This window comes from Camelus ferus, chromosome 17 (genome assembly GCF_009834535.1).
Source record: "Camelus ferus isolate YT-003-E chromosome 17, BCGSAC_Cfer_1.0, whole genome shotgun sequence".
NCBI lineage: Eukaryota > Metazoa > Chordata > Mammalia > Artiodactyla > Camelidae > Camelus > Camelus ferus.
This window is the reverse complement of record NC_045712.1, coordinates 19,138,463-19,163,721: the sequence shown is the minus strand read 5'-3', so window position 1 is coordinate 19,163,721 and position 25,259 is coordinate 19,138,463. Positions and strand designations below refer to the sequence as shown.

At 45.7% G+C, this 25,259-nt stretch overlaps 1 protein-coding gene across 1 annotated transcript in view; it reads left to right on the top strand.

Moving 5' to 3' along the window:
• FLNB (filamin B) overlaps positions 1 to 25,259 on the top strand; it is a 128,528-nt gene that overhangs the window by 56,279 nt on the left and 46,990 nt on the right. The window contains 15 exon segments of the mRNA XM_032458196.1: positions 5,606 to 5,724; positions 6,551 to 6,628; positions 8,562 to 8,724; positions 9,286 to 9,483; positions 12,068 to 12,205; positions 13,747 to 13,873; positions 14,851 to 14,987; positions 16,309 to 16,502; positions 17,596 to 17,709; positions 18,423 to 18,566; positions 18,825 to 18,948; positions 19,248 to 19,408; positions 20,374 to 20,464; positions 20,752 to 20,849; positions 20,851 to 20,922. Of these exon segments, the coding sequence (XP_032314087.1) occupies positions 5,606 to 5,724; positions 6,551 to 6,628; positions 8,562 to 8,724; positions 9,286 to 9,483; positions 12,068 to 12,205; positions 13,747 to 13,873; positions 14,851 to 14,987; positions 16,309 to 16,502; positions 17,596 to 17,709; positions 18,423 to 18,566; positions 18,825 to 18,948; positions 19,248 to 19,408; positions 20,374 to 20,464; positions 20,752 to 20,849; positions 20,851 to 20,922 (1,958 nt within the window).

The following is a 25,259-nucleotide window of genomic DNA, read 5'->3' as shown; positions in this document are numbered from 1 at the left end:
GTAGAGTGTAAGCTTAGCATGCATGAGGTCCTTGGTTCAATCCCCAGTACCTCCATTAAAAAATAAACAAATAAATAAATACATAAAGCTAATTACCTCCATCCCCCCCCCAAAAAAAAACCCAAGAAAAACACAAATAAATAAAATGAATAAAACAAAACAAAATGCTTTCTTTAAGCCATAACCAAAGTTGGTAGCTGGAATAAGGAATCTCTGATTTTAAAGGTCCTTCCTTAATGGCAAAAAAGGTACAAACAGCCAAATCTCTTGTCAACAAAATTGGTCAAATAGATTGAATCTAATCAAGGCATAAAATGCTTGTTTGCAGTAACCTTATCACTGGCTGTCCAGTTTCCCCATTGTTAATGTGAAACGGTTTCCTTTCATGCTGCTGTTTTGTAGAAAATGACCACTTGCTTCAGTTAAGGAATGTGGCTAGTCATTGCCGTTTCCTTCATCTGCCTCTTTGTACATGTTATGCACTTGGGGAGGAAACACACCTCCACACACACACAGACACACACACACGTATATGTGTATGCATATCTGTGTCTACTTAGCGTTTTTTCTTTTACATTTTTTGTTGTGATAAAAATACCTACAACAACATTGACTAGTTTAACTATTTTTAAGTGTACCATTCAGTGTCATTAAGTGCATTCAGTGTGTTATGAAGCCGTCACCACTATTCATGTCTAGAACTTTTACATCTTCCCAAACTGAAATCAGTACCTGTTAAATAATAACTCTCCATTCCCACCTCCCCCCAGCCCCTGACAAGTGTCATTCTACTTTGTTTCTATGAATTTACCTATTCTAGGTACCCCATAAATGGACTCATATAGTATTTGTCCTTTGTGTTTGGCTTACTCTATGTAGCGTAGTGTTTTCAAGGTTCCTTCATGTTGTTGCATGTATCAAAATTTCATTCCTTATTAAGACTTAATAATACTCCATTGTATGTATGTACCACATTTTGTTTATCCATTCTGCTGTCAATGGACATTTGGGTTGTTTCCACCTTTTAGCTAGTGTGAATAATGCTGCTGTGAACATGAGTGTACAAGTCTCTGAGCCTCTGCTTTCAATTTTTTGGCTATATTCCTAGAAGAGGAATTGCTGGATCATATGGTAACTCTAAAATTTTTTTTCTTTTTAAGCAGGAAGGCAAAACGGTCATTTTAGGCTACAGAGCCCCACATGAGGCCACAGGGGCAGGGCCTTTGATCTTACCCTTGTCCCATGATGAGACAAAGGGCAGGGAAAATTTGTTCTTTCCTATGTGGTCACATTAAGAGAACATTTCATCTTCTAGCTTCTAAAGGGTTGGCAGGTTGGTTTTATTTTGTATTTTGGATGTTGACTGGTTTGCAGTTACCAGCCAGTTAGCACTTGCAGACTCATACACTGAGATCCATTTGCTGAAAGGAGGGAGGGCTGGGCCGAGGGAGGGCTACAGCCACAAGCAGGTCTTTGTGGTGGGCTCCCTGGTGGGGTTAGGTGTGTTGAATGTGTGTATCCATGAGCCAAGCAGAAATCTTTTATAAAACCTATGTTCTGTATGAAGTGAATACTGCATAGCAAGCCCGCAGCACCCTTGGCTCTGGGTAATCCTAGGGAATAATTGCTTCTCTGCGCAGTGAGCATTAGCTCTGAGGGAGTTTACAGAGTGTGGGATGTGGTTCGTCCCCCTCACCAGCTATGGTTAGCCAGGGTGGATGAGCCCCATCCCGGGCCTGGGACAGGCTGCAGAGTAAGTCATTTCTCAGGCTGTTGGAGTCAGATGGAGTGAGTATTTTAAGTGTATTTGTTAAGTGACCAATCATACTAAACAAAAGAAAAATGTAGAAAATAAAAATGGAAAACCCCACAGCCCAGTTGTTGGTCCCATTCCTTCCTTCAAAGTCTGAGATATTTTTTTTTCCAGCCTTTTTTCTATGCTGTAATGAATTCAAACTCTATATTCCTCAGTTGGCATTTCTCACCTAATAGGGTCTGAACATTATCTTGTTATATAACAATCTATCACCAATTTTTCTTAAACTAAGTTATTTATGGGAAAGCTAATATAAATCCAGAGAATAGTAACAAATGTCTTCCATAGGTGGCAAAGAAAGATGAAGAGAAATCTAGAGATTGAATGAGATTTAAGAAGTGTAGCAACCAGTTGTAATATGTGAACCTTACTGGATCCTATTTAAACTGTTAGAAAAAAAATCATGACATTTATAAGATAATTAGGAAGTGGGCACTGACTGAATATTTCATGATATTAAGGAATTATTTTTAATTTTTTGATGTGGAGTTTTTTTGTAATCTGGTATTCTAAAAATGTCTTTTAAAGATACATAGTGAATGTTTATGGATGAAAAATGAGAGCTAGGATCTGTATCAAAATAATATAGGAAGAGAGCAGAGGTGGAGTAAAGATGTGAAACAAGACTGGCCGTGAGTTGACTGTTGTTGAAGTTAAGTGATAGATATATGGGGGTTTATTTTACAGCTCTCTGGGTCTGTATAGGTTGAGAATTTTCCCCAAGAAAAAAAACTTAAAAAAGTAATACTTCTGGGTAGATAGAGTGGAGGTAGTTTTCCTAATTCTTCCCACTAAGCACAACTAAAATCCCTGGGCATTTTCAAAGGACAAACGTAAGGAGATTGAAGAGAATAAGCAAACCAGCTAGGGACCTGGGGACCCAGGGACTGGCACAGTAGTGAGCTCCTTAGGTTCTCTTTTGCCTCCTGTATCCCAGAGCTGAAGAAGCTGATGACCCAGGAATCCTTGTGAGCACAGAGACAAAAAGCCCCACCAAATGCCTGCTCTCTCTGGCTGAAAGGCCAGGAAAGGGCAGCCTAGCAAGGCAGAACACTTTTAAACAATCACTGCTCTACTCCACCCAAATGCCACAGAAAAAACTGTGGTCCCCCCAGCCCCCACCTACACCAACAAAGGCCAAATGGGGAGCCTAGACTTTCCCCACAGATAAGGAGGCCACCCTCCCCACAGTGATGTCAGTAGAGGCCACTGGAGGAATAGTAATGAGGCACTCCTACCCGTCCAGCCACTAGTGGGGGCCTAGTGGGGAGCTGGAACTCCCACCTTCACCCACCAGTAACGAGAAGCTCCCCTCACTTTTAGTATCAGTGGAGTGCCCGGACTTTTTCCCCTACTGGTAGTAAGAAGGCATGCTCCTTTTCTTCCTTTGCTGAAATAGTATTATAAAAAAGCAGCTAAGACAGAAAATTTAAATAAAACCCCGGGTCTCATAACATAATACTCAGAATATCCAGGTTTTGATTAAAAAAAAAATTACTCATCTTACCAAGAACCAGTCTACCTGATTTCAAGACTTATTATAAAGCTACAGAAATCAAGACTGTGTGACCTTGGTGGAGGGATAGATACATAGATCAATGGAACAAAATCGAGAACCCAGAAAGAGACCCACACAAATACACGTGACTGATTCTTAACAAAGATGCAGAAACAATTCACTGGAGAGAAAAGAGAGTCTTTTCCCTGCATGATTCCAAAGCAATTGGATATCCAGAGGCAGAGAAAATGAACCTTGGCCCAAGCCTCACACTTTATATAAAAATTAACTCAAAATGGATCACAGACTTTTAAATATAAAACATAACTCTCCAACTTTCAGGAAAAAAAAAAAAAACCCTAAAATCTTTGGGATCTAGGACTAGGCAAATAATTCTTAGACTTGACACCAAAAGCATGATTCATAAAAGGAAAAAGTGATCAGTTGGACCACATCAAAGTTAAAGTACTTAAAACATTTTAAGAAGTATGCTCTGCATCTTGAAGTCTTGGCATAGTATCCAAGGGTTGGACTGTACTGAGGGCTTTGAGGGCTTTCTCTCAAGGAAGGGTGCACTCTGGGATCACCCCACTCTCTTGCAAGAGAAGCTTCCTTAGCTTCTGCCCTACAGGCCACCTGGACACCATCTCAAGCAGAACTCAAAATGTTGCTGAGACCCAAAGGGCCTGGCTAGTGGATTTTACTTTAAAATTTTTAAAAAGCAATTCAAACTTTTTTTGCAGTTAAGAGGATGAAAGACAAGCTAAAGACTCAGAGTAATTTGGAAACCCCATATCCAACAAAGCACTAGTATCTAGAATATATAAGGAACCCTCAAAACTCAATAGTTAAAAAAACAGAAAACTAAAAAGTAACCAAGCAGTCCAATTAGAAAGTGGCCAAAAGACATGAACTGGCACTTCACTGAAGAGGATATGCAAGTGGCAGAGAAGCACGTGAAAAGAGTTTCAGTATCATTGGCCACAAGAGAAATGTAAATTAAAACGACCGCACACCTATCAGAATGGCTGAAATAGGAAGTAGGCACAGCAGTAAGTGCTGGCAAGGAGTCAAAGAAACCAGGTCTGGAGCCCTCACCATACACTGCTGGTGGGAGTGCAAAATTGTACAGCCACTCTGGACCCCAGCTTGGCAGTGAGTGTTAAAAAGAACTAAGCATGCAGCTACTATGTGACCCACCAGTTGCACTCTGTGGCATTTATTCAGGGCAATGAAAACTTGTATTCACACACAGCCCCATGCCCAAATGTTTATAGCAGTTTTATCAGTAATAAGACAACTGGAAACAACCCAGATGGCCTTCAGTGGGTGAGATGGGTGAATGGTTAAAACAGGGGTGCATTCATATCACGGAGTATTACTCAGTAATATCAATACAGGCAACAACCTGGGTGAAACGACAGAGAATTATGCTTAGTGGAAAAAGCTAATCCCCAAAGGTTACATAATATAAGATTCTACTTGTGTGACATTTTAGAAACGATGCAGTTATAGAGATGAAGAGCAGAGATGATCAGTGTGAGGGGTGATGAAAGGGGTAGCTATAAAAGGGCAACATGAGGAGGGTTCCCTGTGAGATGGAAATGTTCTATATGGTGACTCTGTCAGGGTTAGTGCCCTTGTTATGACAATGTGCTAGTTTTGTATGAAGTGACCATTTGGGGGAACTAGGTAGAGGTTGTTATTTCTTACATCTGCATGCAAATCTATCTTAATTTGGTCAATCTCATTTAAAAGTTTAATTAAAAATAATAATGCTGAATGCCATTTTTAAACATTTCAAGTAATATAAAATGGTCTTGAATGGAAATTGAGCCATTCCACCCCACTTCATTCCTCTCCCCCGACGTCACCTCCCCTGCAAGGCACGCCCCACTGCGAGTTACCACATAATTTTCATAATTGTATGGCCTTCTGACTGAAGTGCTGTGACTATTTCAGAATTGGTCATTGTTTAAATAACAAGGACAAAATTAGGGTTTGGGGTTAGAGGTTTTTGTTTGTTTGTTTGGATCAAATCATTTTATTGAGGGGTTTCTGGGGAGGGTCAAAGGGCTGTGAGGAAAATTAGGTACAATATCCTCGTCCCGGTGGGGAGCTCTGTAGCTTTACCCATTTGACTATCCTTGTCACAGCAGTTTGTCCCTGTCTCCTACATGGCAGTGGCAGGGCTGGGTCCCACCTCCCAGTTCCCTGAAGGAGACACATGGGTGATGGCCTGTGTCCGGGCCTGGCCCAGCTTGTAATGTGCTTGTGTAAACCTGTGACAGGAATCGAGCCTAATGGAAACATGGTGAAGCAGCCGGCCAAGTTCACCGTGGACACCATCAGCGCCGGGCAAGGAGACTTGATGGTGTTTGTGGAGGACCCAGAAGGGAACAAAGAGGAGGTATGTTAGAGGATGCTGCCTCCCCTGCCAACATCCCACCGAGACTTTCTTCATTAAGGCGTAACAACAAAAGTGTTTTTACTGAAAAGATCCTGAGGTTTACAGCGGTTCAAGTAACTTGCCCAAGGGCAGTACCTTGAAAAATAATATGAATTGATACCCAAGAACATAGTGTTTAGTAAAATAAAGAATATTTCGGATTTAGTAAAAGATATGGTTGTTGAGATTGTAGATAGTGATGAGCCAAATAATAGTAACAATACAGCACTGACACAATACAGTAACAATACGGATTCTCTATTCTGTTCACACACTGACTGTCCTCCAGGTCCTCCCTCAGGGCCTTTGCATACACTGTTTCTTCTGTCTGTTTATCTTCCCAAGACTATATATTATTCCTAGTGCTTAGCACCATCTGAAATTCTAAGTTTACTGGCAAATTGTCTGTTTCTCCCACCGGGGCAGGAACTGTGCCTGATTTGTTTGATTTTTGATACCTGACACTGGGCCTGGCATTGCGTAAGCTCTTAGTAACTCCTAGGCCAATGACGTTTTAAGTTACTTTCTTCATTAGTCTCTCTCATCTAGAGAGTTCCAACTCTGAGATAGTGGAGAGTCCTGACTTGGGCTGTACCTTGTGCTGTGTGATTTTTCTTTCTGTGACTTCAGGCTGCTTCTCTCCTGGGGCGTCCTGCAGGAGTAGTGGAGCAGAAAATAGCCAGGGCCGGTTCCTGGCCTGGCAGCTTGCTATAGGACCTCAGCTAGCTCAGCATGCTTTTGCTTACACCTGATGCCTCCTCTAACTATCACTCATCTTCCATCCTAGGCACAAGTGACCCCTGACAGCGACAAGAACAAGACATATTCTGTGGAGTATCTGCCCAAGGTCACCGGACTGCACAAAGTAAGATGAGGTGTCATGGCCCTTGCTTGGACTGCTCTTCTGGGTTTGCTTTGGTATTTGTGGAAGAAGGACATCTCAGGAAGAATTGTGGCTTTCTTTCTTTCTTTTTAATTTCTTTTTATTTATTTATTTTTTATTGAGTTAGAGGCAGTTTACAATGTGTGTCAATTTCCAGTGTAGAGCACAATTTTTCAGTTATACACGAACATACGTATATTCATTGTTGCATTCTTTTTCACTGTGAGCCACCACAAGATCTTGTATATATTTCCCTGCGCTATACAGTATAATCCTGTTTATCTATTCTACATATGCCTGTCAGTATCTACAGATTTCAAACTCTCAGTCTGTCCCTTCCCATCCCTTCCCCCCGGCAACCACAAGTTTGTATTCTATGTCTATGAGTCTGTTTCTGTTTTGTGTTTATGTTCATTTGTCCCTTCCCTTCCCTTCCCTTCCCTTCCCTTCCCTTCCCTTCCCTTCCCTTCCCTTCCCTTCCCTTCCCTTCCTCCCTTCCTCCCTTCCTCCCTTCCTCCCTCTCTCTCTCTCTCTCTCTCTCTCTCTCTTCTTTCTTTCTTCTTCTTTCTTTCTTTCTTTCTTTCTTTCTTTCTTTCTTTCTTTCTTTCTTTCTTTCTTTCTTTCTTTCTTTCTTTCTTTCTTTCTTATTCCACATATGAGCGATCTCATACAGTATTTTTCTTTCTTTTTCTGGCTTACTTCACTTAGAATGACATTCTCCAGGGACATCCATATTGCTGCAAAGAGTGGTTTTCTTAACTTGTGATTTTCCTTTCTGTTTGTAATAGTATCCATTATCATCGTAGAAAACTTGAGATCCCTGTGCATGAGACTTGATGTTAACCACTACAGAGAGATTTGTTGAATTCCATTAAGTTCTTTGCAATGTCACAAGATTTCTCTAACTCCATCTAGGTAGCTGTTAGTGCCTGGAGTGTAGTTGCTAAGCTGTAGGCTCTTTGTCTTTAATGATTCCTGAGGTGTTCCTCCTCAAGGTGCTCTGGAGGGTCTGTCCTCATTGAAGCCTGAGCACAGAGAAGTCCAGATGACTCTACTGGAGGCCAGTGGCCACTTGTCCACCTGGAGTAATGGGGATCCAGCCCCGAGGTCATTTGCTTCAGCAGCACGTTGCGTTCTGTTTGAGCTGGTTTCCAGTTGGCATATAGGACAGGAGCTGGGTGATTCAGGAGTGTGCTTTTCCTTGGAAGAAAGCCTTTAATGGCACACACAGGCCAATCCCTTGTACCATGCCAAGACTTTGGGACCTAGATCATATACACCACGTTGGGCTTTAGTGAATTCACTTGGAACCCTGGCTGTAGATTTCTGGTATACCTTTAGAACTTCATGAATTTGGGGAACAAAAAATTCTTGAAGGGAGCATTTATGATGTAATTTATTTATTCAATTCATATAAAACCCAACCCAATACACCTTCAGATTTAAAAGATCTCTAATTCAAAGTTTAGATGGAAATCTGTACTGTATCTCAAGTCCGTGTATCTGAGAATGATTTTGATCCTTTGAAAAATACTTTGACTCTGGGTTTGAAATCCTGGAACTGTGCATTATATTCTGGGGGGACAGTGGCCCCATCTGCAGCTATCTTAAAGAGTCCAGTGTCTAGAGGGTCAAATATAAGTATTTGTTTATATCCTTCTATAGAGGCTAAGCAGATCTGCTTTAAATAAACGTTTTTAGTTTGCTAAGGGCATGTTGTCCCAGGACCAGCTGTGTGGCTGATGGAGTCTGATGGGTGTTCCATTCAGGCCCCTTCACCAGGCTCCTGGTTTCAGCATTTCTGTATGTATGATCAGGAGGGTGGAGGAGAAGGTTGTCAGTGCACGTGGCTTGATGTGGTGGTCCCGCTGCACAAGGAGAAGTGATGACATCTCACCCCACCTGTCACTTGTAGGTTACGGTCCTCTTTGCAGGTCAGCACATCTCCAAGAGTCCATTCGAAGTAAATGTTGACAAGGCCCAGGGAGATGCCAGTAAAGTCACCGCGAAAGGCCCAGGCTTGGAAGCTGCCGGGAACATCGCCAATAAGCCCACCTACTTCGACATCTACACGGCAGGTAACACTTCTCCTCTTCCAAAGCCTGAGATAATCCTCAGGAGATGGAACACTTGGAAAGCCTAAGCTTTTGTCTTTTAACTCAAACACCCAACAACAAAAGTAGCTTTTTCAAACGTATGGGTTATATTCTCAGATTTGTCAAAACCCAGCTTTTCTTCTCTTAAAATCTTACACTCAAGCTTACATTTGAGTATTAATAATCCATTTTGGTTTACATTTCTGACTTGACTAAGTAAATGTTCCAAGGAAAGTTAAGTTTTAAGAATCATTTGCTGGGCCAAATTCTCTGCAAGATTCTGTGGCAGGGGGAGAGTTAAAGAAAAGGAATAAATAAAACATAATTCTTGAATTGTGAACTTTCTTTTTAATGTAGAAAATTTAGAAATAGAGGTTGGGAGAAAGGGAGAGCTGGCTGTGACCCTCATTTCCCATTGCCAGAAAACAGTGTGGATTTTCTGAGTGCCTCTCCGTCTCCTGCATTTTGTACCTGCTTTTGCCCTCATCAGCAGGGAGCTTTCTAGACGGTAATTTGGACTCATGAATGTTCTCTCTCTCCAAGGTGCCGGTGTGGGTGACATTGGTGTGGAGGTAGAAGATCCCCAGGGGAAGAACACTGTAGAGTTGCTCGTGGAAGACAAGGGAAACCAGGTGTATCGCTGTGTGTACAAACCATTGCAGCCCGGCCCCCACGTGGTCAAGGTCTCCTTTGCTGGGGACACCATTCCCAAGAGTCCCTTTGTTGTGCAGGTCGGGGAAGGTGAGTGCCAGGGTAGCCAACCAGGTCTGCTTCTGGCGTTCTGGCTGGCTGTGCACACGACTGGGCTGTGAGGCTGGGAGAGTGGTTAGGGCCCAACACTGAACCCAGGCCTGTCCCTTTGCTACCAGGGCCCCTTTGGTGGGACGTAGCCTCAAGAGAATAATACTAGCACCTCCTTTTCTTCTCAAAATATTAATACTCCTATCTTCCATGAGCCATGGAGTGACCTAAGTGCTTCACTAACCTTACCTCATTTCATCTGCCCCAGAACATGCATACTAAGGTTCATTATCCTCCCTGAGAGATAGTGACACTGTTGGCGGAGCTGGTATCTGTGGCTGAACGTAACCGCAGTGGCATTGCTGGAGCCCTGCCGCTTCCTTTACTGGCTGCCAGGCTCTGAGCACAACTGCATCTAATCACGAAACCAGCCTGTGTGTTCCAAGGGCTGTTATTACCCCCAGTTTGCAGGTGGAGACCCTAAGGCTTAGGTATCAGTGGGGTGAGGGGGAGAAGATATCAGTGAGTACGGACAAGGCATCGGTAGGAGGACCCCGATCTTTGTTGACCCCTTAACCATGCTGCTAAACTCCCTTTGCAGCCCAAAGCAAGCATGCAGTTTTCTCTATGTGAGACTCTTTTCTTCTGACTTTTTTACTCTTTTTTTTTCCCCCTCCAACTCTGCTACCTTTTCTAACCAATACTTGCCTCTCCCTGTTCTGTCCTCTGCATCTGCGCCTGCAGACCTGGCTTCCTCTTGTGAATCCTGCCTCTGGGCCAGCCTGGACCCCAAAGCTGTTGGCTTCCTAGTTGAAAGTACTGGGCCAGAGGCATCTCACTTGGTAAGGGCTGGTTGAGTGGGGCTTCTGTGCCAGTTCTTTGTGTTGTCTGCAAATGTCAGCTGGGCTTGTGCTGTTTGTGACCTCAGGAGACTGCAGGACAGGTGCTAGTGCCACTTGTCCAGCCAGACCCCAAACCCACTCTCTAATTATGTTTAAACATCTCTAAGACATCACAAAATGGTGGAAAATCAGCTTGTTTCCTTCAGACTCTTTAGCTCTACTTAGTGTTTATACGAACTGAGAAGTTATCCTGTTGATGTTGAGACTGTTGCCCATTTCAGAATTTCCATGAGTGATTTTTTTCTTCCCCTCCTTCATTTAAACCCTCCGAGGAAAGTCCTGTCATCCTCTTGTGACTTATTTCTGGTATGACCAACTTTTCTCCCTTTGACAAAGGGAAAAAACAAAACAAAACAAAACCCAGCCTATTCATAAACAAAACTCCCTGTGGCATAATGATGCAAGAAAGAATTTTGACCAGCTTTCCTAGTTCTAATGGTGTTTTCTGTCTTTCTCTCACTCACGGACTACCTTTTTCATTTCTGGCATATCCATCTATCACTTGTACTAATTAGTATTTCATTGACTTTTCCTTTCCCTTCCTCCACTTAAATGATTTTAAGGAAAAAGAAATCTTGTATCGCTTTCACAGTGGAAAACCAGTGTCACTTGTCATCGAGGGCCACCAGAAACTTAATGTTCGTCCATGAACCACCTAAAATAATTTCTACTGCAAGGGTGTTTTTATGTCTCTTTGGGAAGGAATTGTTTGACAAATAATTGAGTTGAGGACATTATAGGGAGGAGGAGCCAGAAGATGAATTACCTTGCTTCTATGCAGTAAGGAGTCTTGTCTTCTGGAGTCTGTGACCCCCGAGTGTATAGTGTATAGAGAGGTGTTGTATATGTAGTGTCAGATTTGGAAAGGAACCGTGTGATAGTTTACCCACTAATCTCCCATTTCTATACTTAACTTGAGAAGGTTGCCCATGTTGCCAAAAAAGTCCACAGGCACAGGACGTCTTTTATTAACCTCTTTGCAAAGCTCATGGAGCAATTCTGTGGACCTCTTGTGTAAAGGATGTTAGAAGCTACCTTTGTCCTTAATTTTTAGAATTACAGCTAGATTTTTTTCACAAGATCCGGAAATCATATTGGGAGTGGTGTTTATTGCTAATTATTGCATTTATAGCTGTAACGGCACTAAAACGTTTGCCTGCCTTGGCCAAGGTGAGGTTCTGGTCCTTTTTTTGTTGTTGTTGAGCTCTTCCTGCAGAGGACGACAGCGTTTAGACTTTAGAAATGGCTGATCCAAAGTTTGGAACCAGGTCAGGTGTTTTCAAGTGCTACATTTTCCGAAGTCCAGTCTTCCCAATTACTGGGCCCTTGAGTATGGCAGTGAAGTCTGAACAATGTCCAGCTGTGGGTCTTAACTCTCTTTCACCACAGAAAGGATAAATGCCAGGATTCAGCCACTACCAGCAGCCCAGCGAATCCATACTGGGCTCTCCTGCTTTCTTTGCCAAAGTAACTTTTCCCCAGTCCCTCTGCAGTGTGGCTGGACAAAGTTATGTTGTGTCCTTATTTGCTAGCCTGGTGGGGTCCCGTTCAGGTCTCGGGCAACTGCTGCATTCTTTGTACAAAGCAAACATTTTCTTGGCGGGCAGCTCCAAGTTACCTTGGCTTGCTCAACTGGGACTCAGGAATGAAAGGTTGAATTGATGTCGAAACTGTTCTTGTAGCCTGCAATCCAAACGCCTGCCGGGCCAGTGGCCGAGGCCTGCAGCCTAAAGGCATCCGCATCCGGGAAACCGCAGATTTCAAGGTTGACACCAAAGCTGCTGGAAGTGGAGAGCTCGGCGTAACCGTGAAGGGTCCTAGTAAGTGCTCCTTTGTTTCCCTGCCTCAGGTGTGATTTCGGCTAACTTTGTGGCCATGGCATATGGATTTCATTGCACAGCCGGTTCTGATTGATTTATCCCAGAGAGCTGTGCCAAAGATTTGAGGCTCTCTGGGCTCCACGCAAAGGGAAGCAGTGATTGATTAGTAATGTCTGCCCTGGATGAGGGAATGTGGTGACTTGACAGCCTCACATTATATCAAGGCTTCTGGGAATAGAAAAAGCAGTGATATAGTGGAGTTGGGAAAGTGCTGTCCTTGGAACAATAACCTGAATGGCACATTTTTAAATTTGGAGTAACCTAGTCTCAGAGAGGATAGGTCTTGTCCAAGGTCACACAGCTTGTAAACATCTGAACTGGAGTTCAAGCCCAGTCTCCAAAGCCAGTAATTTTCCCACTAGATGTTACATTTTATAGACAACGAAATTATGCCAGGTGCCTAATTACTATGATCAGTGCTTATAGGAGGAGAATAGATTCCCTAAGATTAAGTTTTCTTTGTAGATAAATGCCATTTGTGGAGGGCATTACACCCTACAACTCATTCTTGTTCTCTCTTGGGAAAGGAGACAGCAGATGGGAGGATGGGCATCTCCTCTGTCCTTGAGTTTTCCTGCCAGAAACAGAGAAGCCGCTCTGCATTTCTAGCTGCAGGTGCAGCAGCCCTGGCAGTCTCCCTCTCAAGCCTTGTGGAATCTTAGGCTTCCTGCTCCAGGACTGTTCTTACCCTCTGTGTTCCCAGCAGGCTGGGGCAGGAATGTTCTGAGCTCCAGAAAGTTAATAATTGATCTCAGAGCATCAAGCTTTGGGGCCGACTGTGCCCCGAGGGCGGCCAAGGTTCTCGACTGCCCAGACCTGGAGTCAGGCTACTCCAGGACTGCCCTCCCTCTTGGCTTGTTGCTGCAAGAGCGAGGAGGCGTTTTTTTCCTGACCTTAAGATTCTTGCTTGACTAAATGGCTTTCCCTGCCAAACCCTAGGGCTCAACATAAAACAAGTTCCTGCCTGATGGCTCAGTCTGGAGTTTGTGGGGTAGCATCTAAAACCTGTTCTCTTGGAGACAGCATGTAAGAGCTTTCTCGCTTTCATTGTTCAGCTTTAGTTGAAAAGAATATCCCGGGACACTAACCTGAGACTCATGCCACATCCTCCCCAATTTTTGTGGGCAGCTAAGAAGGGTGGGTTTGATCATTGAGAAGTATTGAGGTGTGACTAGATTTGTCTTTACACACACCTAGGAGGTTCAGGATCTCATATCCTCCTCAGAGCTGAGAGAGCTTTCTAAAGCCAGTTAGCTGGGAAATCGTCCATTTCCTCTCATTTGAAGTAAACATGGGTCTACTTTCATCTTCAGAGTAATCTCCCATTTTGGAGGCGGGGGTCCCTCACTCTGAGACAGTCCACTTAGTTTTCCTGTGTGGCTTATGTTTTGTAGATACTGCTGTTTTTCTGTTCTTATCTTTGGGATTCTTGTTCTGAGACTAAAATTGCATTGGAAAGATGGTGTGCTTCCTTCCCACAGAGGGTCTGGAGGAGCTGGTGAAGCAGAAAGGCTTTTTGGATGGAGTCTACGCATTTGAGTATTACCCCAGCACCCCGGGGAAATACAGCATCGCCATCACGTGGGGGGGACACCACATTCCAAAGAGGTGAGTCTCCAGCTGGAGTTGCGTCTTCTCCAGAGGCGTGCTCAGCCCAGGGCAGGCTCACGGTGGTTGCTTCCTAGGCTGCGGGAGGGAAAGAGAAGTGCTTTGTCAAAAGTTTTTTTTTTTTTCTTCCACCCAAAACAGCACACAGACATTTGGCTTGTTCTCAAAAGCAGCAACAAGTCGTTGTGGTTTCAGCTGCCTTGCTTTAAATCAAATGCTGGCGGTTTGGGGCTGGTGGGAGGCAGGGCAGCCAGAAGGAACAGTACTACAGAGCAAATGGGCTGTGTGTCTCATACATATAGACCTGCACATAAACTGAGACTCTCTTTCTTTCAATGTGTGCTTCTGTTCAGGAGTGCCATGGGTAAAATGGTAAAAGCTGCTGTGGCTTGCATTAAAAGCCTCTATGTGAGTGCGGTCAGGAACCAAGGGACGCAGTCTCCAGCTTCACCTTGTGGGCTTTGCAGTGGCCCTCACATGCTTCCCAGCTTTCCTGGGGGCAGCTTTAAACTCTGAAGAAATTTGGTTTCCCTTGAGAAATATCTGGGCATGTTAATAAGTGTCTGAGAATCTAAGCAAACTTTTTTTTTAATTTCCTGTACCGAAAGTTAAAGTACTTTCATTCATGTATGAGAAAAGGCCTATTCAGCCTGGTTTAGCTGTTATAGCATAAGCAGCATGTGGAAAAGTATGCACTCTCTTAACCTTCCAGGGCTCAAGCCCTGGTGAGCCCCACACACAAAAGATAAATGACCAGGATAGTGCAAGGCAGTGTGACTTGAAGTAGCCCCATTACATTATATTGTTGACATAACAATGGCTCTGGGGGGACCTGCGTGGAGGAAGGGCTTGGCTGCAGATTGAGGCTGCAAGTGAAAGGATCAGGCAAGTGGAAAGAATATGTGTAAAGAGCTTACGGCTGTATTTAGCCCCTTCTTTGCTCTTCTTTAACGCGTCCTCTATTCCTTTTCTTTTAGCCCCTTTGAAGTTCAAGTTGGTCCTGAAGCAGGCATGCAGAAAGTCCGTGCGTGGGGCCCTGGCCTCCACGGCGGCGTTGTTGGGCGGTCAGCAGACTTCGTGGTGGAGTCCATTGGTTCTGAAGTGGGGTCTCTGGGTAAGTGGAAGCAGCTGAGCAGCAGCCTCTGGTGGGCTAAGATTACAGGGTGCCTGGACCAGCTGTCAGGCTGGGAACTGGGGCCTCCTCCGAGCCCCACTACCCTGAGCCTCCTGACCACCTGAGGCTGCCTCTGGATACTGCTGTGGAATTGTAATCCTTTCTTCCCCTGCCCTTCAAGTTGCCCTCTGCTTCTGGCACCAGTGTTCATTCATCCACTAGACCTGGAGGCCAGAGACCTTTAGGTGTTGTGCCTAAAGCAGTGTCAGGAACAGGCACGTGGCAGGGATTATTGACTGGTCCTTAGTTTAGATGAATGAATGGATTTTGCTGACATTAGAAATTTGGGAAGTAAATACTCTTTGGAGCACAACTGAGTATATTTTAAATATCATCTGATTTATATATAATCATTTGAGATGAGTGGTCAGCACCTCTCCTTTGTATAGGACCAGAGAGCAAATATTTCACTGCTGTGGGTCATGTTCCCTCTGTTTGACTCTGGCTTTGTAGCATGAAAGCAGCCATAGGAAATAACATAAGTGAAGAAGTGTGGCTGTGTTCCAGTAAAACCTTATTTACAAAAACAGGCAGTGGATCAGATTCAGCCAAAGTTTGAAGACCTCTGTGTTAGCTAATAGAAATAAGCAAAGAGGGAAACAATAGGAAATCATATTTAATTTTTCCTTCTAGAAAAATGATGTTGGTATATCCTTGTAGACTAGAAGTAATATTAAACCTTTCACTACATCATTCCAGACCTTTTCTGTACGTGTGCATGCAAATACTGACCTGCTGCAGAAATGTCAGGGGGTAGCCTTTATATCTTTCAGCCTCAGACAAATATAGGATGTGTCCTGATTGCCCATGGCTTCCATGGAATTCCAGTACGTGGATATAAATACTGTTAGGGTCTCTAGTTATTTCCAGAGTTTTGCTATAAAAACAATACTGAATATGTATCCTTATATCTAACTATTGACACACATCCTTGGTTATTTCCTTCAGATAAAGGCCCAGAAGTGGATTTGGTGGCACAAAGGGTGGGCATTGTTTTAAGACCTTTAGCTTATGTTGCCAAAAGAAAGATTTGCTGGTTGATCTTCCTGTTTGATGATGTTAAAAAAAGAAAAAAGTATAAAATCCAACCTTCTGTCTCTAGTGAAGACTCGGTAGGCTTGGTTTTGTGGGAAAGGGACACAGATTTCATTCTTCTGGCCAACACTTGGCTTTCAGGCAGGCAGAGGGAGTGGGTTGGTAGTAGCCCAGAACAGTACTTTTCACCATGTAACCAGGGCCCCCCCCCCAACCCCTCCCCCAGGGTTTGCCATTGAAGGACCCTCCCAGGCGAAGATTGAATATGACGACCAGAACGATGGCTCGTGTGATGTCAAGTACTGGCCCAAGGAGCCCGGTGAATATGCTGTTCACATCATGTGTGACGACGAGGACATCAAGGACAGTCCCTACATGGCCTTCATCCATCCGGCCTCGGAAGACTGCAACCCGGACCTGGTGAATCACCTTGTCCTGTTTCTGTCCTCTCTTTCCCGGCTCCCAGCATTCTCCCCCAGGGCCTGGAGAGTTGCCTTACGTAGCATTTGGAGAAGTGGCAGAGAAGAGCCACTTAGAGCTTAGGAAGGAAAAAGGCCTGAATTAAAGTTCTGGTAGTACCACTTGGGACACCTCTGACAACGGGCAAGTAGCTTACCTGTCTGACTTGATATCTTCCTCCATAAAATGGGATGAATAATAGTGTCTGCCTCCTCGAGCTTCTGGTATGATTCAAGGAAGTAATGTGAATAAAGACAGCCCTTAGCACTGTGCCTGGCCTGTACAAGGAGCTTCATGAATTACTCTTTTCCTGCAACCCAGAGTGTCAGCTTTCAGTCTTGCCACTTTCTGTAGTTATTATTTCAAAGTGCTCCATAGATTAAGGATTTTTTCCCCTCTCCCTGCTCCTGTTCTCTTCAGTTGGTGCAGCGTTTGCACTGTTTTCAAGAGCTTCTCCCAAACTTTTAAGCAGGCCAATGAGCATCAAGTCTGAGTCAGCCTGGCGGACAGGAGGAAGCTCCTGCTGCTCACGCCACCCGCCCCACCACCGCCCCCGAATGTGTGCTGCTGTTGGCCCATGCAAACAGCTGAACATAGTCTGACATCAGTCCAGGCTGGTAGCTGCTCCTCTTTGGCCAAGTGCTCTTGGGCCTTTGCTTTCTGGGGCCTGCAGACTTCTGGAATGTTGTCAGTGGTAAAGATTCTGAGCCCCCTCAAAGAGGGAACATTGATACTGGGCATGGCTAGTGGTCCCTGCCCCGGTTACTACACAATGACTATGTCAGCTCGGATTAAGGCCGGGAGCACAGGCTAGTTTGGGGCCCGGTTTTACAGAATTTTCCTCCTGCATGAGAGGCTAATAATACCGTTTTAATTTTAAGTTCCGGCCTAGTTTAGCAGTTTCCTTCCCACAACTGTCCTATAATGTAGTAGGTACTGTAAAGCCAGGAACATCTGTTTTTGCTCTTCCCTCATTCCCTGATCACCCGGCTTCTGATGAGGTATAGTCAGGGCATTACACAAAAGGAGAATCACTATTGGCCCTTTGCCCCAGGTCCAAGCATACGGGCCGGGTTTGGAGAAGTCTGGATGCATTGTCAACAACCTGGCCGAGTTCACCGTGGATCCTAAAGATGCTGGAAAAGCTCCCTTAAAGATATTTGCTCAGGTAGGTTTCTAGGGCCCTCCTGTGCAGGTAATTGTCAGGTAACAGGATCCATCAGTGTAATGGCAAGTCACTTGGGCCATCTAATCCTCAGTTTCCTCACCCTCACACTGTGAATAGAAATATTTATCTTATGGGGTTATGTGAGGAATAGATGAAACTCTAACATGTAAGGCAGGGTCCTTGTCTCATCTTTATAATTTGTGTTCCCTGTAAATGAGGCTTGATTGTTTCAAATTTTCCTGTAAATGTCCTTAGTGTGGCTGAAGGTACCGAGGCCATGATGGGAGGTTTGTAAACAAGCAAGGATTTATTAAATGTTTATCTAATTTAGTTGAATTTGACCGAAGAATGAATTAAGGCAGTACTGGGGATTGAACCCAAGACCTCATGCATGCTAGGCATACCCTCTACCACTGAGCAATACCTTCCCCTCCTCACCTAAGGATTTAAGTGCAAGAATTAAAATTAAGAAGCACTGAGTGGCCCTGGCTTTCTTTTGGGGCCATTTGCTCTTAGTAATTGAAAATAGATAAGTGCACATAATACTTTATCACCTGTGCTCCTTATATTGTGAGAACATGGCATATCATAGTTGCTGCATGAAATTTTGTTGGATAAGCGAGTGGTTGGTTGTCTTGGGAGGCCACGGTGGCCCTGTTTGATGGTGACAAGTGTGAGGACCAGCTCTGTTCTTAGCCGCTGCTCTTTTGCAGGATGGGGAAGGCCAGCCCATTGACATCCAGATGAAGAGCCGGATGGATGGCACTTATGCCTGCTCGTACACCCCGGTTAAGGCCATCAAGCACACCATTGCCGTGGTCTGGGGAGGTGTCAACATCCCACACAGCCCTTACAGGGTAGGCTGTGAGGTGGAATCCTGGTTGTGGTATGAAAAACCCCAGACCTGAGGCAGGTCTGGGCTCCATGCCTGATGGCCAAGGCAGACGTATGGAAAGACCCACGTTTGGTGGGCCTTGGAAGACAGAGTGGCCCAAAGGGCCGAGTGCTCTAGATTGCCCCAAAGTATATGGTTTCTAACAATGTTAGCTAACAGTGTCTTTATTGGGTCCAAGTGGAGGAGAACTTGATTACAGCTTTCTCCCTGTCCTCTCTAGGTCAATATCGGGCAGGGCAGCCATCCCCAGAAGGTCAAAGTGTTTGGGCCAGGAGTGGAGAGAAGTGGGCTGAAGGCAAATGAGCCTACTCACTTCACAGTGGACTGTACCGATGCTGGGGAAGGTGAGAGTGGGCTTCACCCAATGTGGTGATGCTTCTTGGGGAAGGAAGTTCTCTTCGTAACATTTCAAGGGCAGTGAACTTTGAACCAGGAAATAATCTACCCAAATAGGTAATTGTTCATCTAATGAGCCTCTGTGTCAGTTCCATGGTGATACCTTTGCTAATCCTCCATCCCTTTTCTCAGTTTTCTTACTGGAAACTTCCCAATCACTTTTCTGGGGTGTTAGCCTGAGCTGGCAGTGATTGCATGGGACATGCTGTTTCTTGTAAACTGGTGCTAATAAGCTGGTCTGTTCCAGGTGATGTCAGCGTTGGCATTAAATGTGATGCCCGGGTGTTAAGTGAGGATGAGGAAGATGTGGATTTTGACATTATTCACAACGCCAATGACACGTTTACGGTCAAATATGTGCCTCCCGCTGCCGGTCGATACACTATCAAAGTTCTCTTTGCATCTCAGGTGTGTGTTTGTGCCTGGGTTCTTTGGGGCCACCTGTGTGTGTATTTTCTTTTTTGTTTTTTAGTGACAGGGAAGGTGACTTGAGATATCTGCCCTAAAGTTTTCCTTAAAACCGAGAAAGAAAGAAGGAAAAAAGCCCCAGAACTAAAATTTTACCACTTTCTAACAAAAGTGAGGCTGTATATTCAGTGGTCAAAAGCCAGGCTGTGAAAAAAATAGTGGATTGTTAAAAGCTTGCATCAGGTTTTCAAATGGAACGTAATTTCTAGGTGTGGGTCTACTTCAGTCTCTTTGAGACAATGACCTCGGCCTCAGCCTTTCAACTTTTACAGGGAGAGAGAAGAGTTTTGGAGTTGCAGATAGCATTCACATTTACATGTGATGCTGAAGGCAGGAGGAGTAGTACCCTAAAACAGGGAATAATGGAATCCTGGTGATTCAGATTCACCTTGCATAAAGATAGGGACCTCTGGAGAAAGTTCTGTGCCTAAAGATGTTAGTCTTGAGTTGGCTTTATCCAGTTAACCTGTTCTGCCTTTGTTTTGACAGTCTCTAACATTCTTTTTGGAGAATTACAGTCATTGTATTACTGATCAATTCCTTGCACTCCTCAAACCACTAATAGCTTTCTGCTGTCCCTGGAGGACATTTCCTTCCTCTGACCCAGTGTATTATGGTCTCTCTGGATTTTATTCCTGGTAGTAGTTTTGCATCCTATGTACTCAGCATTTGGTGTTAAAGTCTGAGAGCTGTCAGATTCTTTTGGGGAACACATCCTGTAAGCGACCGCTGATGGCCCTTGCCTGATGCTCGTGTGTGAAGACTTGACCGGTGGCAGCAGAAGTTTGCTCGCCACCCACTAGAGAAGTCATGCTGAGGTCTCATCTCCCTTGGCTTTGGGCAGAAGGCTAAGCCCAGGCAGGTGCTTCAGGGACTTTCCTACTGAGAGAGTGTCTCTGCTACAGGAAATCCCCGCCAGTCCTTTCAGAGTCAAAGTTGACCCTTCCCACGATGCCAGCAAAGTGAAGGCAGAAGGCCCAGGGCTCAGCAAAGCAGGTAAGGTGGTGTGTATGTGTGTGTGTGAGGCCACCCCGAGGCCTTCTGCGGGCTCTTGGCAGTGGGCACGATTGATCCGGGGCTGAGAGTGACTCACCTCCCCTGAGCAGGGCTCCCATTCAGCAAGGCCGGTGCTAGGTCTGAGCTGCTGGCAGTGGCTGAGCGCCAGCCCCTGTCACTGCCACCACCTGCCTTGCTGGAGCCGGTGCTGATGAACCTGTCAGACTGGTTCTAAGGGTGAAACCCCTCCAGCCGGGCCTGTCTCTCACTGCATTGTCTCCTCCCAGGTGTGGAAAACGGGAAACCGACCCACTTCACTGTCTACACCAAGGGGGCTGGAAAAGCCCCACTCAATGTGCAGTTCAGCAGCTCCCTTCCTGGCGACTGCGGTGAAGGATTTGGACATCATCGATAATTATGACTACTCCCACACCGTTAAATACACACCCACCCAGCAGGTACGGCCCCTCCCTGCTCGGTGCTGGGCTGGGTCACTTTGGACATTAAGGGGATGATCTGTGCTCTGACCTGTGCTCCCTTCTGGGAGATTCACCCTTTCATTCTACACCTCCCTGAGAGCGCTGACAAAAGGCCTGGTTGGTTCTGCCAGGAGGACTTGAAGGATTCTCCAAGAGTAAGCAGGAAGCTAGCCATGTCTCCCCACCCCAATTTCCCACCTCTGCTTCAGGTTTTAGCAGAGAAACGCTGAGCTCTTGAAATTCAGGCTAATATTAATACCTGCTTCTCTCTTACACACATTCTCCCGTCTTTACCAGCTGCCGTTTAGTCTTTTATTAATTACTCACAGGGCAAGAATTGCCACACCTTTGTTTGTCCGTGCTGGCCCTTTTACCTTAGTTTATCCTTTTTACGAGGTGGTGTAGTGGGGTCTTTCTCAAAGAGCCTCTCAGGCCCAAAATAGTATTTTGGGCACTAAATTATTCCGTTTTACAAAATAGAGAAGTACAGACAGGATTTTGCCATCCAGTCTGCTTTGCTCTGACTATTTTAAGCAATAAGGGCCTAAAATACCTCTTTGTACAAATTCATGTTTATTTCCTTGGCTTCGTGTCCATCCACACCTCTAGGGTCTGGGGAACGCATATCCCTGCAGAAAAGCCTGGGTTCTGCTACTTACGCATAGTGTTCTAGACAGTCACTCCAGACCCCTGAGATTCCTTCATTCTTGAAGAAAAGAGTCCCCCTCTGTGAAAAATGCCATTTGTGAGAGAAGAAGGGCGATGTTTTCTGCAGATGCACTGCTGGAGAAGCATCACTCCTGCCTGGGGCCTTCTCAGTGAGGACCTGGCCGGGGTGTATGGGGAAGAATGAGGGGTACAGTGAGGAGGAGGGATTGGTGTAGGGGTCCCCCTGCACTGGGGGTACATATGCCTGGAGGTGGAATCTTTGCTATGAGAACTTCCCTGGCAGTAGGAGGTTCTCTGGGACAGGTTCTTGTGTGGCCTCTTATCTCCAGATGTGCTTCTTCCTGTGGTTTATTTTTACCCCAACAAGGGTCCATTATTAGTAACGGTTAAACTGATGCTTTTGTAGATGAATACCGTCTTCTCATAAGGGGGCTCAGTGCTAAGTAGGTAATCATTTCCCTACTGATGCTTATCAGGGCTGGTGGGAGTCTTACCACTGACAGCACTAGCTCGATGGCATCTTTATTGCTAATTCTCACATTCTGTAGGAGGAGGTACCAGAAAGCACGACCATGCACGCTGGTCAAGATCACAAGATCATAGACTCTTCCACAAATGTTTTGAGACCCTTACTTCATCCTATATACACATACACCTTTTTGTGTTTCAGCTGAGCTGCCAGAAAGTAACTTGCAGACATCAGGACAGGCTCAGGTTTTGACCCTCACTCTCAGAAAGGGCTTCAAAATCCATCACCCTGGATGGCCCCAGCTGCCAGTTGAGGCAGAGGTGGAAGTTGGGAACCCAGGTCCTGTTTTGTCACATTTGAAATGAAGCTGGAGTGGAAGGTGCCTTTTTCCAGTCACCCCAAGGTCAAGTTCATACATTTCTCTGATTGTAGCCAGCATGGGGGCTGTCAGCATGCTTAGTGGCCCCTTCGGGCTTTTGTCCAAATGCTGTCAGTCTGTTGTCACACCTGCCTCTGGTGTGATGACTTTATGGTACCTCTTCTTTGTTGTTTAAAGTGAGGTTGACTGCTTCATTATTTGGACAATTTGCAACTCTGCCTATTTCCCTATGGCAAAGGAAACAGATTAAATATCTTTTCTTAAACTGTGAGTTCCCCAGGATGGGGTGTCACATATATATATATATATATACAGGGCCTGATGCTTTATGTGCTTTGTATGGATTTGTGTCTGAGTGGGTGAATAAAGGAAGTGGAGCCTCACCTTACAAGCAGAATCAACAAGAGATCCTTGTAATCTGGTAGGAGAGTGGGGCCGGCACATCCTCATTCTACTTTGAACTCTCTTTTCTGAAGAGCAGCTCAACATTGGGCTAAATAAGGGTGCCTTTTGAGCTCTGCTCTTGGATGTGGTTAGGAAACTTGGGTCAACCCAAAAAGCTGTGCCAACACAGGCAGGGATCCTCTGCAGGCTGCCGCCCACAGGCACACCTTCTTGTGGTGGCTTTAGGAATTCAGAGGCTGGAACTTCCCAGAAATGCAGCTGTTGAGGGTGTGGAGAGACAAGGGTGGGTCCTGGCTCAGGGTGAGCACTGCACCCTCCGAGTGCAGGCTGCTGTGTGAGGAGCCGCAGCCCCCGCCTGGCTGCTGGCTCTTTGTGCCCTGACACCTGTGGGCGGCTGCTGTCCCCTGCAGGGCCCTGGGCCACAGCTCGCCTGCCTGCAGGGGGCCAGGGATAGGTGTTGCTGGTTGATCCTATTATTTCTTGTCAAAAGACATTGGTAAGACTTTTGGCCTCAGAGGGATGTGGACTCATTGGGCTGGGGCTTGAAGACCCTCGCAGGGGTCAGACAGAGGCTTGATTTTATAGGCAGGCCATGAAGCAACGCCAGTTTCCCCCGAGGATGTGGCCTTCCATGCTTTTGGTTGTCTGTGCCTCAGTGACTGTAGTTTCTCACCCCAAGCGTCCCCAAACACTGGGTTTGAGGAGCTGGCGGCAGCAGCTCCCTGACGTGCTGAGTCAGGAGCCCCTGGGATTGAAAACTCCATGTGCTGCTGTGGCACCTTTCAGAAGCCCCAGGAGCTCACTGAGCCTCACAGGGTAACAGTGCCTCCCTTGACATGTCGCTACTGCTGGTGGCCCTGGCTGTCACAGGTCCCTGGAGGAGGGGCTGTACATGGCTCTCTCGGTCCTGTCCCAAAGGTCTCATATGGAATGAGACTGGCGTCTCAGAAACATGGTAGAGAAGAGAATAAAAGCAGCAACATCCGTGAAATGCACCGTTGGTCACTGCCCAGACATTCCTCACTTCCCAGCTTTCTGGGGAAAACACAGGCTGTTCCTTGGCTGGGGGCTCAGGGGAAATCTTAAAATGCTACTGAGCATCGCAGATGTAAACCCCTAAGCTTTCTCCCTCCTCTTTGTTAGGGTATTCAAGGTAGAGTTCATGTCCTATCTGAGTTTTTTTTTTTATGACTGGGGATGAGACTGTGCTTTATTTTATGGGGCAGGGGCTTAACTGAAAGAGAGGTCTCCCCTCTTTGCTTTGGCACTCCAGAGAAGCAGTCAGGAAACTTGCAGTGGGTGGTGGGGAAGGTTCTTCCAGGATTCTTGGTTCGTTGTGAGGCTTTGGAGGAGTTAGGGGTTTAGGGGCACACCGTTCGGAATGCCATGGTGGCTGAAGCAACAAATGAGTCCCTAATGCGTTGAGCGGGATCCGCATACATCTTACCATGAGGTGTTACACTCTGGAGGCAGGGCCCACTGGTTTTGGGTGCAGTGTGAATGCATCCTGGAAAATCAATCCTCCCTCCTTCGTCGATGCAACCAATTTTTGTCTTGGCTTTCCCCCCTCTTCTTTATTACAAAAGGAATGTGAGAAAATATTCACAGGCCAAAAGCTACTCCCTTTTAGCACTTGATCTGAGACAGCTTTCAGCAGGGGCTGAATTCCAAGGAGCCCTCTGTATTCCTGCAGGAATCATCGCCCCGCCCCCTTGTTGCTTTCCCTCCCACGTCCTCTTATGTGATGCCCAGACAGTTGAGGTGAGGGGGACCTTAATCTACTGAGACAGCTGTGAGCTTTCATGGAGCTTTGGTTTGGAGGGCGGGGACTCAGCTGACCGTGGAGAGTGGAAGCCAGCAGTGAGTGGGCCGGGACTGGCCGTGCCGCACCCCTGAGACCACCAGGGCTGCTGGTGAGGGGCCTGCCAAGCCCACAGGCGCAGCCTGCCTTTACACTGGCAACTTTTCTTTCCTTGACTTAGATGCGGGAGTTTAGATACTGTGCAGTGGTCTTATAACTGCCTCAGGCAAACTCGCAAATCCCTTTCCCAGCCTGGTGTCCTGAAATCAATTCCTAGGCCATGGAAAAAAATGGTTTTGTTCCATCAGAGGCCCCCAGACCCCCTGCTTTGCCCATGGCCAGGGTCGGGGATGTGCTGGGCGGGGAGGTGGTGTGGCAGAGCAGCCAGGACATGGGTTTGGGAGGCCCAGCTCTCATACTTGGGGCAAGTGACCTTACCTCTCTGAGCTGTAGTTTCCTTTCCTGGAAACGTGGAAATGACAGGGAACCACCCCTTAGGACTGTTTTGAGATTGAAGTGAGGAAACTTAAAAGCACAAACACGGGGATGAAAGAAAAAAAGCACGAAAATGGTATGCTTATTAAGCTGTCCCT